At 50.4% G+C, this 14,551-nt stretch overlaps 1 protein-coding gene across 6 annotated transcripts; it reads left to right on the top strand.

Annotated features, from left to right (window-relative positions):
* The first annotated feature begins 2 nt into the window (after positions 1 to 2).
* On the top strand, positions 3 to 14,272 carry AQP7 (aquaporin 7). 6 transcript variants are annotated; one of them, XM_072841668.1, is made up of 9 exons: positions 3 to 337; positions 1,380 to 1,431; positions 2,636 to 2,769; positions 5,517 to 5,634; positions 12,142 to 12,265; positions 12,680 to 12,817; positions 13,023 to 13,141; positions 13,320 to 13,537; positions 13,920 to 14,272. In XM_072841668.1, the coding sequence occupies exons 3-9, from the start codon at positions 2,711 to 2,713 to the stop codon at positions 14,200 to 14,202; spliced, it is 1,059 nt and encodes a 352-aa protein (XP_072697769.1). In that variant the 5' UTR covers positions 3 to 337; positions 1,380 to 1,431; positions 2,636 to 2,710; the 3' UTR covers positions 14,203 to 14,272. The 6 variants fall into 6 exon arrangements, with proteins under 6 accessions (XP_072697769.1, XP_072697772.1, XP_072697773.1 ...); XM_072841671.1 differs by having other exon boundaries at positions 30 to 337; positions 12,680 to 12,763; XM_072841672.1 differs by lacking the exon at positions 2,636 to 2,769 and having other exon boundaries at positions 30 to 337; positions 12,680 to 12,763.
* Positions 14,273 to 14,551: the final 279 nt, after the last annotated feature.

The raw sequence follows: 14,551 nt of genomic DNA, 5'->3' as shown, positions 1-14,551 counted from the left end.
TCTGACCTCACAAGGGCTGCCTCAGAACCTAGTCTCCGTGGCGCCGCTGGCAGGAGAAAGGATGCTATTTTAGGCAGTGTGTCTGGACTTGGCCCAAGTGGCAGGGGCCAAACCCCTGCCCCACTGACTTCTGCCCTGGAGGAGCAGAGCAAAGCAGTGCGTGGGGCCACCCCGAAGAGGGCTGAAAGGCAGGCTCTAGACTGGGGACACAGGGACAGTGGAGTCCCTGCTGGGGGTGCAGCCAGAGCCCAGGACAGTCATAGAGGAACAAGACCAAGACCTGCTATAACTGAGGCGTGCCTAAAGTGAACACTGAGAAACAAGACACTTCAGTAGAGTAAGTTGGGCTCCAGGCAGGGCTGGGGACAGGGGTCCTTCCCTGTGGCTCAGGCCTCAGAGGGCTACTTCCTGGGGATCATGTTGTAGGGGGAGATGACTATAAGACTGTCTGGGGAAGGAACCCCAACTGAGAGTTGAAAGCCAGGATGTTTGTTCTGCTTTAGTCCTGAGTTGCTGGGTGACACAAGCATGTCACACACTTTGTTCTTTAGTTTCCTTACCTGTAAATTTACTGTTGAGAGCAGTGCAGCAGAGGTTGGGAGGGTGTATAGGGCTGGGCTGTCAGGAGAGCACTGGCCTGGGGAGGAGGAGGGCGCTCAGACCAGGCCAGTCATGCAGATCAGAAAGATGGGTTGATGGCTAGCTTAGCTAGAATGGGAAGCTGGGGCTGGGGCTGCACGGTTCTGCAGTCAGGGCTAGGGATGTGCGGTAGCGAGGGGAGCTCACAGGAAGGGGAAACTCAAGGGTTACCTCTGAGTGGCCGTTTGCATGGACAATAGGAATACACTGGGGAATTTTCAGGAAAGGTAAGAGGGCAGACTTTGTTCTGAGGTAGAGCTATGGACTAAATGAATTCTCAGGACCTCAGTGTATATGTATGTGTGTGTGTGTGTGTGTGTGTGCACACGCGTGCACAAGGGAAAGGGCCTGGAAAATCAGAATTTAAGTGAGCAGCAAGGGGCTTGAAGTTAGATTAAAGGCAGTAATACCCATATATGTGAGGGTGGAGCCACTGAGGGGAGGCTGTAGGCATCTCCATTGTCCGAGGCTGGGCTGCAACCTGGGGAAGTCAGGAGGACCTGTGAAGGGCCTGGTCCGGGGTCCTGAGGCCAGCATGGGTAGAGGGGGTGGGACTCCAGGGCCTTTTCCCATTGGCTGAAGCACATCCACACCCCTCCTTGCTAGCTTGGCTCGGTTGGGAGATTGGAACCGGCAGGACCTGTCCCTGTGGCTTATCCCTTGGGAGGCTGAGGTCTGATGAGAATGTGGGGCCAAGTTCTGTGCCCCCCAGCCCTAATGACCTCTCTTTGGCACCACAGCATCTAAAAATCTCAAAGGACAGAACATGACTCAATCAGATAGGAAGAGGCGGTAAGTACCCTACCCATTCTCCTCCTCCAGCCTCCGGGCCCCCAACCCCCTAGTGCACCCCTGTGCCCTTCCTGCCCTATTCTCAGCCTCTCCCTCATGGCTGATGCCCCCAGCCCCTCTCCTTCCCATCTCCCACTGGATCATGAGGCCCAGAGGAAGGGGCTCTTCCGCCTGGGCCCTGGGGTGATGGGATGCTCAGAAAGGCTGGGTGAGGGCCAAGGAGTTGGTGAGTAGGTTCCGACTGCCTTTATGTAGGTGGTGCTCAACTGAACTGAACTCGCTGCCTCTCACCCTCATGAGCTCAGGTCTCTTTGAGGGACAATAAGAGCCAAAGTCCTTGCAATGGCCAAGGCCCTGCCTTTTAGTCCTGGTTTCCTCTCTGATCTTCCCCCATGCCGTCCCTGCTCTTTCTCTCTCCAGTCACACTGACCTTTCCTTTCATTCAAACATACTCAGAGTCGTTTAGTGATTTTTCCCTCTGTCTGGAAGGCTCTTCCTTCACCACCTCATGTCTGTCATCTTCTCAGTGAGGCTCATCCTAACTGCCTTTTCCCTGCTCTAATTTTCCCCATAGGCCATACTATTTTCCTTCCTTCCTTCCTTCCTTCCTTCCTTCCTTCCTTCCTTCCTTCCTTCCTTCCTTCCCTCTCTCTCTCTCTCTCTCTTTTTTTTTTTTCTCATTCCCTTCCTCCCTTTGGAGAGGGAAAGAGAGAATCTTAAGCAGGCTCCATGCTGGGCTCGCTCTCACAACCCTGAGATCATGACCTGAGCAGAAATCAAGAGTCAGATGCCTAACCAACTGAGCCACCCAGGTGCACCATACTACCCTCTAACACACAAATATACTTGCTTATTACATTTCATTGCTGCCTGGCAGCTCCACAGATATTTTTTATCTATGCACTCCTGGATGGAGAGAATTAATGGCTCCCCTTGTGCTGGACTCTCTGGGGCTTTCAACACTGTCTCCAAAGACCCACTAATGTCCCACAGGCAACTCAGTTCCAGTTAAAAACATCCTTCACACCCCAAGCCCTTTCTTCCTCCTGTATTCTCAGTCAGCCAAGGATCCCTTTCTCCATTGCTCAAGCCAGTGTCCTTGACACTTCTGTCTCCCATGCCTCATATTTAGTCACATCTCCTAAAATATCTAGAATGTACTCACTCCCACCATTCTTTCCACCACTTCTCTCTTCCTCCATAGGCACTTTAGGCTACCACCTGCCCACCCTTCAGAAGTCTGCAGGCCTCACCTCCCACCCCTGGCTTCTTGCCTCTGATGTTGCTGCTGTTATCTATCAGATCCACTAGATGGAGTGATCCAAGGGTGGAGACTGGGTTTGTATACCTTACTGGCTGGGGCATGGCTGGCTTATAGGTGGTTGGTTGATTGATTGATAATTAAATGAGCTGGTGAACAGGAAAGTCCATCAGTTAGCTAAGTTGCTAGATTAATTAATTAGTTGAAGGGTTGGTTGGTGAGTTGTTAGTTGAAGGGTTGGTTGGTGAGTTGCTCCTTGGTTAGCAGATATTACTTAGATAATTATGTGGTTTACCATTAGCTTCTTGGCTTGTAGGCCAGTTTTTCATTCTACACCCTCTCCTTGAGCTGTCTCATCTCTGCCAGGGATCAAATGACCACCTATGACCTCTGGATGTGTATGTCTAGACAAGACATGACCAGCTGCCTCTGTTTTACTGCCTATCTCCACCTAGATGTTTAGGAGGCTCTTCAAATTCCACACAGTGAGAGGGGTTCCTCATGGTCCTGCCTAAGCCTACAGCTTCTCTCCTGGGCTCATCTGTCATTCTGCTGCTCTTCCTGAACCTGAGGTCATCACTGACTTCCTTCTCTATTTTTCTTTTCAATCAAATACCAAGTGTGTCATTTTTACTGTCTTCTAGCTGTCTCCATGACACCTTCTTGGCTCAGGCTGCTATCACCACTTGAGCAGTCTCTGGCAGAAGCTTCCTAATTGCTTGCCATACCCCCACCCTTGTTCTCTCATCCCAGCCTCCATAGAGGAGGCAGTGCTCCTGCTTAAATCCTCCACTGAATCCCCTGGCCCTCTGGGTCTAGTTCAGACTCTCTAACATGGGCCATGAGGCCTTCTGCCATCTGGCCCTGTGCCCCTCTCCGCCCACCTCATGCCACTTTCTCTCCTCTCTGGCTGACCCATCCTTGGGGAGCTTGTCAACATATTACACACTGTCTTAGTGGCAAGCCCTCTTCCCACCCCTCCCCTGATGCTCCTTCATCTGCCCAGCCTTCCATTCTCAACTTGTTTCCCTTCCCGTGGGAGACCCTCCTATCCTTTCCTCTGGGAACGGACTTGTTTCCTTCCTGAAATCCAGTAGAACTCACCCTTCACCTGTGGCAACACTCCTCACTCTTTACAACAATAGCTCCATTGCTTTTCTTCCTGAGAGCAGGGATCATGACAATGTTCATTGCTACAGTGCTTGAACATAGCAGCCATTTGATATTTGATAAATCTTTGGACCAGTGGCTGGTTGGTGGTTATTTGTTGCTTACTGTGTCCTGTCTGCTGTGTGATGAGAAGGAAGGGGTCAGAGTCGGAAAACTCTCTTGGTGTCCTTGGCTTTCTGCTCTGTCCACCTCTTCACTGCCTCTGTGGTACTTTGCCAGGACCCTCATGGGTACCTGCCTGCCTCAGGGTACTCACAGGCACTTCTTCATAGCTGAGAGGCTGGCCATAGGGGCATATGATGCTGCATGGGAACTGGAGTTGGATGGAAGCCAGTAAATTATCTGGGCAACTCTATATCCCCCTCCATATGGTCAGCCATTGGTTTGTTTCCTTGGGGTAAGGAGAGAGCAAGCACTAGGGTAGGTGAGACTACACATAGGGTCTCAGCCAGAAAAGTGGAAGGTGTTTTATCCAGGTCTGATTTACGTTTCTTACTCCCTCTGCTTATTCTGTGCTGCTGTGAGGTCGGGGAGATTTCAGGAAGCCTGGGATGGGGTGGGGCAGTGTTGTCGCTATTCCTACCAGAATGAGGTAGTTGAGGGGCTGGTGTCAGCTTTGGGTATACAGCAGGGGAGGGTCACCAGTCTGAACAAGTACCAAGGCCACACTTAATAGTATCTGTCGCCTTCCACCTCTTCTTCAGCCTCCAGACCCCATTTCCTTCCCCAAACCAGAACTCTCTATCCTCCCCTCCCAGCAGATGATGGAGCCTGTAACTCAGTTTTTTGTCTATCTATCCATTCAACCATACATTTACTAAATAGTTGTCAAGCACATACCATGTGCCAGGCCCTGTAGAAGGTTCTGGGGATTTAATGGAGGGTATGACAGACGAATTCCCCAGTTTTTATTCATTGGACAATATATCTTGCACCTCTGTGTTTGATCCTGTGCTAGGCACTGAGCATACAACAGAGTGGGAGATCCAGTCCTTCCTTTCCTCCACCCTCTCTCTCATTTGTTCATTCATTCATTTGTTCACACACCGAAGTCTGTTTGTGTCAACCTGGCTACAGAGCCCCATGCACTTTGCAGATTCCTTCATCTCTGGCAGAACCTGATGCAAGTGTCAGGCCTCCGTGTTTATAGAGCTCTGAGCAGACTTTGCCACACCCTGTGTTGTTTGCAGAGTGCCTCACTTTTAACAGGTCCTGCTTGATGCCTGGCCTGTGTTCCCAAAGCCTGGATCCTGCAGATAGGCAGGCAGGCAGACGGACAGAGGGACAGCTGAGCTCCACTTGTCTGCTTGCCCTCTCCCATCTGCTTCTCTTCTGAGACTCACTGGCACTCAAATGGCACTTGCCAGCTCCCCACTGCCCCCTCTGCAAAATGGCCTCATTAGTGTACCCTTCCCACTGGTCCAGTCTCCTCCGAAAAGAAGGGACCAAGCCTGGCCATCTAGCACCAGTCCCGCTCCACACCCCTGTGGCTCTCAGTTGTCTCTGATCCCAGCTGTACCAGCTGCCTTGGGCAAGAGGAGGTGTGTGTGGGTAACCTCTGGGTTACCCATTAACGGCCATGAGTTAAAGGGTGATGGGCAGCGAATGCACTTGACTCTCTTTCCTTCCCACGGGGCTTGGGCTGCTGTTCCAGGTCCATCCGAGGCTCCAAGGTGGTCTCATCGCCCATAACAACAAGGATGCAAGCAATATTGCAGAAGGATATGGTGCGAGAGTTCTTGGCTGAGTTCATGAGCACGTATGTCATGATGGTGAGTGGTAGGTGACACAGATGGGGCGGGCTCTGAGGAAAGGTCAGGAACCCCTGGGCCCCAGGAGGGTGGGGTTCAGTGAAAGCAATCCATGACCCCCTCCCCACCACTGACCCTTGAGTCACATTATCCATTCTTCAGCCTTGGACCTGGAGTCCTGATGGGGAAACACAGGAAAGTAAGAAGAGAGCTCTTTCTGGCTGTTTTTTTGGGAGAGAATGAGATCATACTATGTGGGGGGCAGAACAAAACCATGGGATGGGGCACAGGTGTCAGGGAGCATGGCTGGAAGTGGTGAGAAGGGAAACTAAGAATACAGAGATTAGAGAGAAGTGTCATTGAGCGTCATGCTTTGAGAATTAATACCGAGGGCAATGAGGAGACGCTAAAGGTTTTCAAGCTGGGGAGTGATGTGTTCAGATTTAGATTTTAGAAGGCGGTTTGGGGTGCAGTGTGGGCCTCAGCAGAACTGGTGGGAAGCAGTTAGGAGGCTGTTGACCTAGGATAGAGAGATGGCGATGACTGGTCCAGGGATAGAGAAGAAGCTCACATTTGAAGGAGCTGTGGAAGAATTGAGGCTTTGCAAGCAGTAGATGAGAGGTAGGTGCTGGAGCCCGGGCCCTCTGCAGAATGAGAAGTGAGGTCAGTTTGGTTGTGATCAGGTGAGTTCCAGTGGAGACATTTAGGAGATTGGATATAGAGGTTTGGAGCTCAAGAAAGGGACTTGGGCTGGAAGTAAGGATTTTACTCATCAGACTATGGATGGTGGTTATAAAACTATCCAGTGAGAATGTATAGAGAGAGGAAAAAAAAAAAAAAAAGCTGAGGACAGAACCCTGAAGAGGAGCACACAAAGAAGGCTGAGGAGGAGTGGCCAGAAAAGTGAGAGGAGAAGAGTGGAGAGACCTGTGATAGAAGGGTGGGTCCACCAGGAGGGAGTGGTCAGCAGTGGGAGGCTGCAGACAGGCCAGAGAAAGTGACTCCTGGCAAGGGTCTGTAGGGATTGGCAACATGGAGGTCATGACCTGAGCTGAAACTAAGAGTTGGACGCTCAACCATCTGAGCCACTGAGACCACCCCTGTCTTCTCAGTTATTTAGCATGTTGAATTGGACCTTTATGGACTGTGGAGTTGGTTGAATCCTGTCTCTGCTATCTTCTAGAGGTGTGACTTTTTTACAGGTATCTTAACTGTTTAGGACTTTAGCTTCCTTATTGATAAATGGAACAGCCACAACAAGCTGGCAGATACCCAGTATACGTGTGGGACATATGTGGTGGTCTCTTGTCATGATAAGCACTCTCGACTGCTCCCCCTCCCTGCTTCCTGCCTTCTTCCCTTTCCCCATTACCTGCCCTACTGTTTAGACTCCTGAGCTGTAAGGATGGCAACTGGATGGTGTCCAGCCTTAATCCAGGGCTAAGTCATTCATTTATGACAAGACATTCCAGCCTCATGAGGGCTGTTAAACCTTGGAACCATGGAGGTAGGAGGTACTACCTCCTGTACAGTATCCTCAAATCCATACAGCAAATCCATACGTCTATGAGGGAGGTTCTATTATTATCCTATTTCAGAGATGGGAAAACTGAGCCCCTATGAGACAAAGTTATTTGTCCAAGATGACATTTTAAGTTAAAATTAAATCCACTCCAATCTAACATCACAGCCTTGACCCTTAGTCTCTTTACACTCTGTCCCTTAGTTTAGCTAAGGCAGGATTCACAACACTCTGGCTTGTTAATTCTCCCCCAACTGAGGTAAGGCCCTAACTTTCAGGCTTTTAGTAGTCTCGGGGCCTCAGTTTCCCAATCTGTGGAATAGGAACAGAAACATTTGCTGGCGGATTTGTTGTGAGGATGGAAGGGGAATAACACTACTTATAAAAGAACTCAGGGAGGTATAAGCTCATATAGAACATTGTGTTATTACTTTCAGTTGTTGGGCCTGTGACAAGAACTGGGGGCTTTTTCAGTTACAGGAAGCTCAGTCATCAGGGGGAAGATTTTGTCAGAAAAACGAGTGTGACCTTGGGCCCCATTTACTGCAGCCAGGATCAGGGAAGTGGACTGTTCTACTCTGTTCCGTTCTACAGCCTCCAGAGTGTTGTGCTCAGGGCTGGCCTCGTACCTATTGGGACTTGAATGGGCTGGGCCACGTTCACTGACCATGGAGAGGAGGGGCTAGGCCATTAGAGGCCTGGAAAACCAGCTGTCGACATGAGCCAGAAACAGAGGAGTTGCAAACTTACATGCTGTGGGGGCCAGAGAGTCAACTCAGAGCAGAGGGAACTGTGGCTAAGTGTGGAGTACCAGCCTGTGCAAAGGCATCTTTGCCACTGCTCCAGTTGACTGCTGCCACACTGGGTGGAATGCAGGCCGGTGTTGCCCGAGCTTCTGATTTTCCAAGAGAGGCTGAAACTTCTGGTTGTCAAAACCAACTTACCCAAACAAAACATGTGTTCTGGTTGAACTGGCCCATGGGCTGCCAGTTGGCAACTTTGACACAGGAGGTCATAAGGGGTTTATTCACTCATTCATTATTTTTAGTAAATGGTTTTGAGCTCCTACTTGGAAATGTGCACTCTCTGTGTGTGCTCCAGCCCCTGCACCTCCCAACCCTCCTCAAGCCTGTCAGCTGTCCTGTTCTCACTCTCCACCCCAATGCCTCATCTGTTCCTGTCCTCTCCTGCCTCATCCTACCCTTGGCCTTAAGCCAGTCTGCCTCTGGGCTTCCCTGCACTTGTCCTGGTGTTCTTGGGGGACCTACATGGCCTTGCTCAGCTGCCTCTCCCCAACCCTATTGAGACTATCTGACTTGTTCTCGAACTTTCTCAAGGCTGCCTTGTACTCTGCCCTTTTTTTTTTTAAATCAGCAAATGGCTGGATTTCTAGCTTACCAGAGAAAACCATCAGGCAGGCTTCCTGCGTCTGGCTCACCCACCTAACCCTGCAGCACCAGACTCCACTTACCTGTGCATCCATGTGTCCCCTCCTTGGCCAGGGCAGGCTCCTCCTTCACGGAGGACCCTCCATTCCTGTACCAGTCCCACCCTCCAGTCTACCCAGGTACTTTGTTCCATTTTGAGGGAGAGCCTCTCCCTCTCTCAACCTTACCATACTGAAGTCTCTCTACTGGGATGCCTGGGTGGCTCAGCGGTTGAGTGCCTGCCTTCAGCCCAGGGCGTGATCCTGGAATCCCAGATCAAATCCCACATCGGGCTCCCTGCATGGAGCCTGTTTCTCTCTCTCTGCCTATGTCTCTGCCCCTCCCTCTCTCTCTGTGTCTCTCATGAATAAATAAATAAAATTTAAAAAAAAATGAAGTCTCTCTACTTAAACTGGCACAGCGCAAAACATCTTCCCTTCCCCCTTTGAGCCTCTTCAATTATCACGCTCTTCCTCCCTCCCTCCTCAGACAGGTTCTCAAAGAGATGTCTACAGTGGTATCCTTCAACTCTTCTTTTTTTTTTTTTTTCCCAAGGTTTTATTTATTTATTCATGAGAGACACACACAGAGAGAGGCAGAGACACAGGCAGAGGGAGAAGCAGGCAGGACTCAATCCCCGGTCTCCAGGATCACACCCTGGGCTGAAGGCGGCGCTAAACCGCTGAGCCACCCGGGCTGCCCCTTTCAACTCTTCTTCATCACATACTTACCTCTCAATTTCTGGTACCTAATTTCTGTTTCTATAGCCTGATGATGTAGTGCTCACCACATTACTAAGGACTGCTGGATGGTCACATCCAAAGGGATGCTTTTCAGGCTTTTATGCACTTGACCCAGAGGCTGCATGTGATGGTGGGGACCACACCCTCCTGGGAAACTCTGTTTCTCTTTGGTGTTCCAGGCACATTCTTCCTTTGTTCCTCTCCCATTTCAACACCTGCTCCAGCCAGAGTTTCTAACACCGACTTATGTGCAGCTCTAGGTTCAGCCCTCAGCTGACCATCATCTCACCTTCATCCTCCTTGATGGCTTTATCTATTGCCCCCATGTCCACAATTCTTCAGCTTTCCTTCTTCAAAAACACTAGAACAGAGATGTGCAAGGGAAATACAATATGAGCCGCACATGTAATTTAAAACTTTCTAGTAGCCACATTAAAGAGGTGAAAAGCAATAGATGAAATTAATTTGAATAATTATTGTATTTATATATATATATCCAAAATATTGCCAGCTCAATAGGTAATCAGTATAAAATTATTAATAAGACATTCTACATTCTTTTTTTCCTATGTCTTTGAAATCTGGTGTGTACTTCACACTTAGAGCAGATCTCAATTTGGACTAGCCACATGTCAAGTACTTAATAGCTGCATGTGGCTAGTGGCCATCATATTGGATGATGGATCTAGACTTCTATTTCCAGCAGCCCCGACATCTATAGGTCCCTCAGAGACAGTATATCTAAAGCACATGGAATATTCAAAGGAGGTGCCATCTTAATGTGGCTTTAGAATATTGATTTTTCAGAATCTGAGATGAGGTATTCCAAGGAGAGGGAATAACACAACGCAAAACCACAGAAGCATTAGAAAACAAGGCATGCAGGGAGCAGTATGTTGTTTGGTTTGAATTGTTTGACAAAGTGACTGCCTACATTAAAACCTTGACTCCCTCCATGCAGGCTGTGTATTTTGGACAAGCCAGTCAGGTTCTCTAGGACTTGGCTAACAATCCATCAAATGGGGAGAATTAGAGCACCTAACGCATAAGTTGGTGTAAGGGTTAAAGGAGGTGATAGATATAACTTGCTTACAAATGTCTAGCATACAACAAACACTCAATAAATGGTTGTTAGTGTTTAGTTGTAATAACATTGCTGAACATAGAGCACACTGGAGCAGACATGAAACTGGGAAGCAGAAGAGAGAAAATTATACAGGGTCTTAAATTGTGGCCTACTGAGTTTGGACTTTATCCTAGAAATGGAGGGAAGCCAGTAAATGTTTGAACAAGGGGCAGACATGATCAAATTTTTCTGTTAGAAAGGTCACGCTGGCTGCAAGTAGGAGGGTGGGTAAGATCTGGATAGAATGCAGGCAGAGCTGGTTGGGTGTGGAGGATGAGGGTGAGGAAGCTCAAATTTGGACAGCTGGAATGGGGAACATAGGATGAGGATCACATTTTCTGAGAGATGGTAAGCTTTCAACAGAGAGCCTTTGAAAAACCCATAGATCTAGTCTTTGAAAAACCCAGACTCCCAGTAGGTATTTGAAGATAGGGATCTAGCTCCTAGGTGGAGGTTTTGGGAATTTTAGTGCATCAGGCATCTCTGAAGCCATAGACGTGGTAAGAAGGCCGAGGAAGAGTGACTGGGGAGAGACATGAAAGGCACCAAGGAATGAGTGCTGGAGTCATCCATATTCACGAGACAGATGAAGAAAGAAAAATGTGGGAAGAAACTATAGAGAGGGAGGCTGTGGAAGTAAGAGGAAACCAGGAAAGACAGAGATGTGGAGGCCAAAGAGAAGGGACCTTCCAGAAGCACAGAGTGGTTAAAAAGGTCTAAGTTAGCAAAGTAAGACAAGTCTGAAGGGACCATTAGGAAATTAGGAGGCTGGAGCCCTCAGGGAGAGCTTTGATGTCCATGATATGTGGAAGCAAGAGCCAGATTGTAGAGAGAGAGCAAGGGAAGGGATCAAGGAGCCAGCCAGTGTATTCTTTCTTAGAGCTAGGTCCACACAGGGAGGGGGGTCCAGGAGTCCACAGCTAGACAGAGAGGCTGGGCTCAGGCAAGAAGGAAGACACCTGAGTCTGTGGGAGCAGTCAAGGGGAGGGTGGAAGATACAGGCAAGAGGGAGGTGACTGGAGAGGGATGGAGAGCCTGGGCACCAGAACCAGAGCTGAAGGGGAAGGTGGATATTGATTCCGGTGGGAGCTGTGGGAGGTTGAGTGAGGGCCTAGCTTCAGGCCTCTAATTTCCCTGTGAAGAGGGTCTGGGGCCGGGGGGTGGGCGGGGGGATCTTCTGAGGTGATCCAGCAGCTACGAATGGGCAAGAACAAGAAATTCAGAAATGACAGCTGAGGACAATGGAAATGTTGCTGAAGGCAAGAGGGGTAGAACCACACTGGGCTCCCAGGGCCACTGTGTGTATAGGGAGCGGGGTTCTGGCAGAGTCCAGGCCAGAAGTTTGGCAATCCCTTGAAGAAATTTCCTGCAGGTTAGGTTGAAGTGTGAGATACTCTGAGGGGTTCAATCCGCACCAGCCATGCCCTCCTTGAAGCCCTGCCTCCTACCCTGAACTTTGGGTGGGCTTGGGGTCTAGGGGTGTGGGTGCTGCTTCTCTCCCAGCTCCTTGTATAGCCCCACTCAGCTCTCCCTGGTCACATCTTGAAGAAGTCAGGACAATTTCTGGAGAAGGAGGGAATGGCAGAGGGTCTCCAAAGACAATGTATGGTGGCCTGGGGCATGGGGATGAGGAGCCCAAACTGAGCTTGAGGCCTCCTGTGAGGTTGGGGCTTCTGTGCAGGTAGTCCTCTCAGAGGCCCTCCCTTGCAGGTGTTTGGCCTTGGCTCTGTGGCACATATGGTTCTAGGAAATAGATTTGGGAGCTACCTCGGTGTCAACTTGGGTTTTGGCTTTGGAGTCACCATGGGAGTGCACGTGGCAGGGAACATCTCTGGTGAGTGAGCCCGGGCCCCATCTGATCAGCAGGGCCAGGTGTCCCCTCCAGGCTCTTCCTGCTTACCTCCAGCCAGCCCCTTCTCCAAGTCCACTTGAAACCATCCTTACTGGCCTGAGGGGAGGGAGAACACCCTGAACCCCTTTCTTTTGACTCTCTCTGCCCAGAATCTTCATAAGCTCCCCTGGATCCCCCATTTTTACTACCTGGGCCAACTTAGGCAAGTTATTTAATTTCTCTGTCTCTTACTTTCCTTAATGGTGAATTGGAAATGGTGGTCTCTGTCTTGTGGGTCTTTATGAGGATTAAATGAATCTACTCCATAAATACTGTTATTATTATTGTTATTGTTGCTCTCATATTATTTGTTTGTCTCTGCTCTCACACCTCTGACACTTCTGCCCCTCCCCTCAGGGGCCCACATGAATGCAGCCGTGACCTTCACCAACTGTGCACTAGGCCGCATGTCCTGGAAGAAGTTTCCTGTTTACATCCTGGGTCAGTTTCTGGGTTCCTTCCTGGCTGCTGCCACCATCTACCTCCTCTTCTACTGTAAGTGTCCTGCCCTGGGTTGTCCATCTCTGGCCTCAGCCTCCTCTGAAAAATGGGAAGATCCAACCCTAGTATCCTGGTCTGTGAAAACATTTGGGAGAGAGCCTTACAGGTGCTCCCCACCTCTGGATCCTACAGCCTTAATCCTGGGGCTCCAGTGGGGTTAAGCTGGTGGCAGGTTCACACTCAGTCTGTGTCTCTACAGCAGCCATTATCGAATTTTCGGGCGGACATCTGGCAGTGACTGGTCCCACAGCCACCGCTAACATTTTTGCCACCTACCTTCCTGACCGCTTGACGTTGTGGATGGGCTTCCTGGATGAGGTCAGTGGTCCAGTGTGGGTTCCCCTCCTTAACCCTCCCCATCTAGCAGGCAGTCCTCACAATAGAAGGGACAAGAACTCTGGATGAGGTATCTGCCAGTGGATTGGGGCTGGGGGCACTGCTGAAGCTGTGGTTTGGCTAGGGGCCCCAGGTGGCTGCCACGGTGTCTGCTCCCCAGGTGATAGTGACAGGGATACTCCAGCTATGTCTCTTCGCCATCACGGACAAGGAGAACAACCCAGCACTACAAGGGACACAGGCCCTGGTGATTGGCGTCCTCATTATTGTCATTGGAGTGTCCTTGGGCATGAACACAGGCTATGCCATGAACCCATCCCGGGACCTGCCTCCCCGCTTCTTCACTTACATTGCTGGCTGGGGTATACAGGTCTTCAGGTACTGCCCTGCCCAGCCCATTCCTGCAAGTTTTCTCTGGGTCCCCTGCATGCAGAGGGGGGGAGGGTGATGTGAGAAGCAGCACAGTCTAGAGTCCTGCCAAACTCCCAGATGGTCTGGGGAGACAGGTGTGGATCCCCTCTTTCCCCTTGATCAGCACCGACGCAGATGCTGCTCTTGGACTGAATGTCAGTCCTGCCACAGATCAGCCCTGGCCCTGAATCAGACTGAAGCTGACCAGGGCAGGCTCAGGGGCAACTCTTAGGCTAGAATGGGGGTCACTCCTCTAGACTCAGGCCCTACTCTCTGTCTCAGCCTGACTGGATGTGGGTGCTGTGCTGGGCATCAGCCCCCTCAGCAGGCCTCTGCCTCTTGCCTGCAGGGTCCGGGACTGGTGGTGGGTGCCGGTGGTGGCACCGCTCCTAGGTGCCTACTTAGGTGGCATCATCTACTTGGTCTTCATTGGCTCCAGCATCACACAGAGGCCCCAGACATTGGAGAACTCCATGGTGTATGAAGACCGCAGAATACCCGTGCTGCCCAAGACCATGCAAATCCCATCCATGACCTCTTCCCTCACCCCTGTCTCTGTGTCTCCCGCCAACAGACCCTTAGCCCAGACTGTCCCACCCTTAAGTGACCCCATCCACCTAGAGCACTTCTAAGTGCTTACTTCTAAGTAAGATTATTTGTGACCCTATCCCCCCACTCCAATAAAGAAAGCCTTGTCCAACACAGTGGCACCCTCACTTCCTGGGTGCCTCCTGTGGTTGGGCCTCCCTCCTGGATTTTTCCAGGAACTCCATGGTTATGCAGTAGCCCAGGGCTGGAGCACAGAGCTGAGAGGTCTCTAACTCCTTCCCGCCTTGGGAGCTGGGGCGACCCTGGGAGAGAATGGGGGAAGACAACCTACGGCCTCAGTAGGAACAGGAGATTAAAGGATGCCAGACACAGAATGGTGGATTTTTCAGGCCTAGCGTAGGGAAGGGATCGTTTTGGGGGAAAGGAAAACAG

The sequence above is a fragment of the Canis lupus genome, chromosome 10 (genome assembly GCF_048164855.1).
Source record: "Canis lupus baileyi chromosome 10, mCanLup2.hap1, whole genome shotgun sequence".
NCBI classification, from domain to species: domain Eukaryota; kingdom Metazoa; phylum Chordata; class Mammalia; order Carnivora; family Canidae; genus Canis; species Canis lupus.
This window is presented reverse-complemented; position numbering and strand designations above follow the sequence as displayed.

Bases quoted from the DNA above. Each gene is read 5' to 3' on its own strand.
- AQP7 (XM_072841668.1), top strand. From the start codon at position 2,711: ATGTTGCTGCTGTTATCTATCAGATCCACTAGATGGAGTGATCCAAGG. The intron at 12,266-12,679 runs GTGAGTGAGCCC...CCCTCCCCTCAG, and splicing joins CGTGGCAGGGAACATCTCTG to GGGCCCACATGAATGCAGCC. The intron at 13,142-13,319 runs GTCAGTGGTCCA...TCTGCTCCCCAG, and splicing joins GGATGGGCTTCCTGGATGAG to GTGATAGTGACAGGGATACT.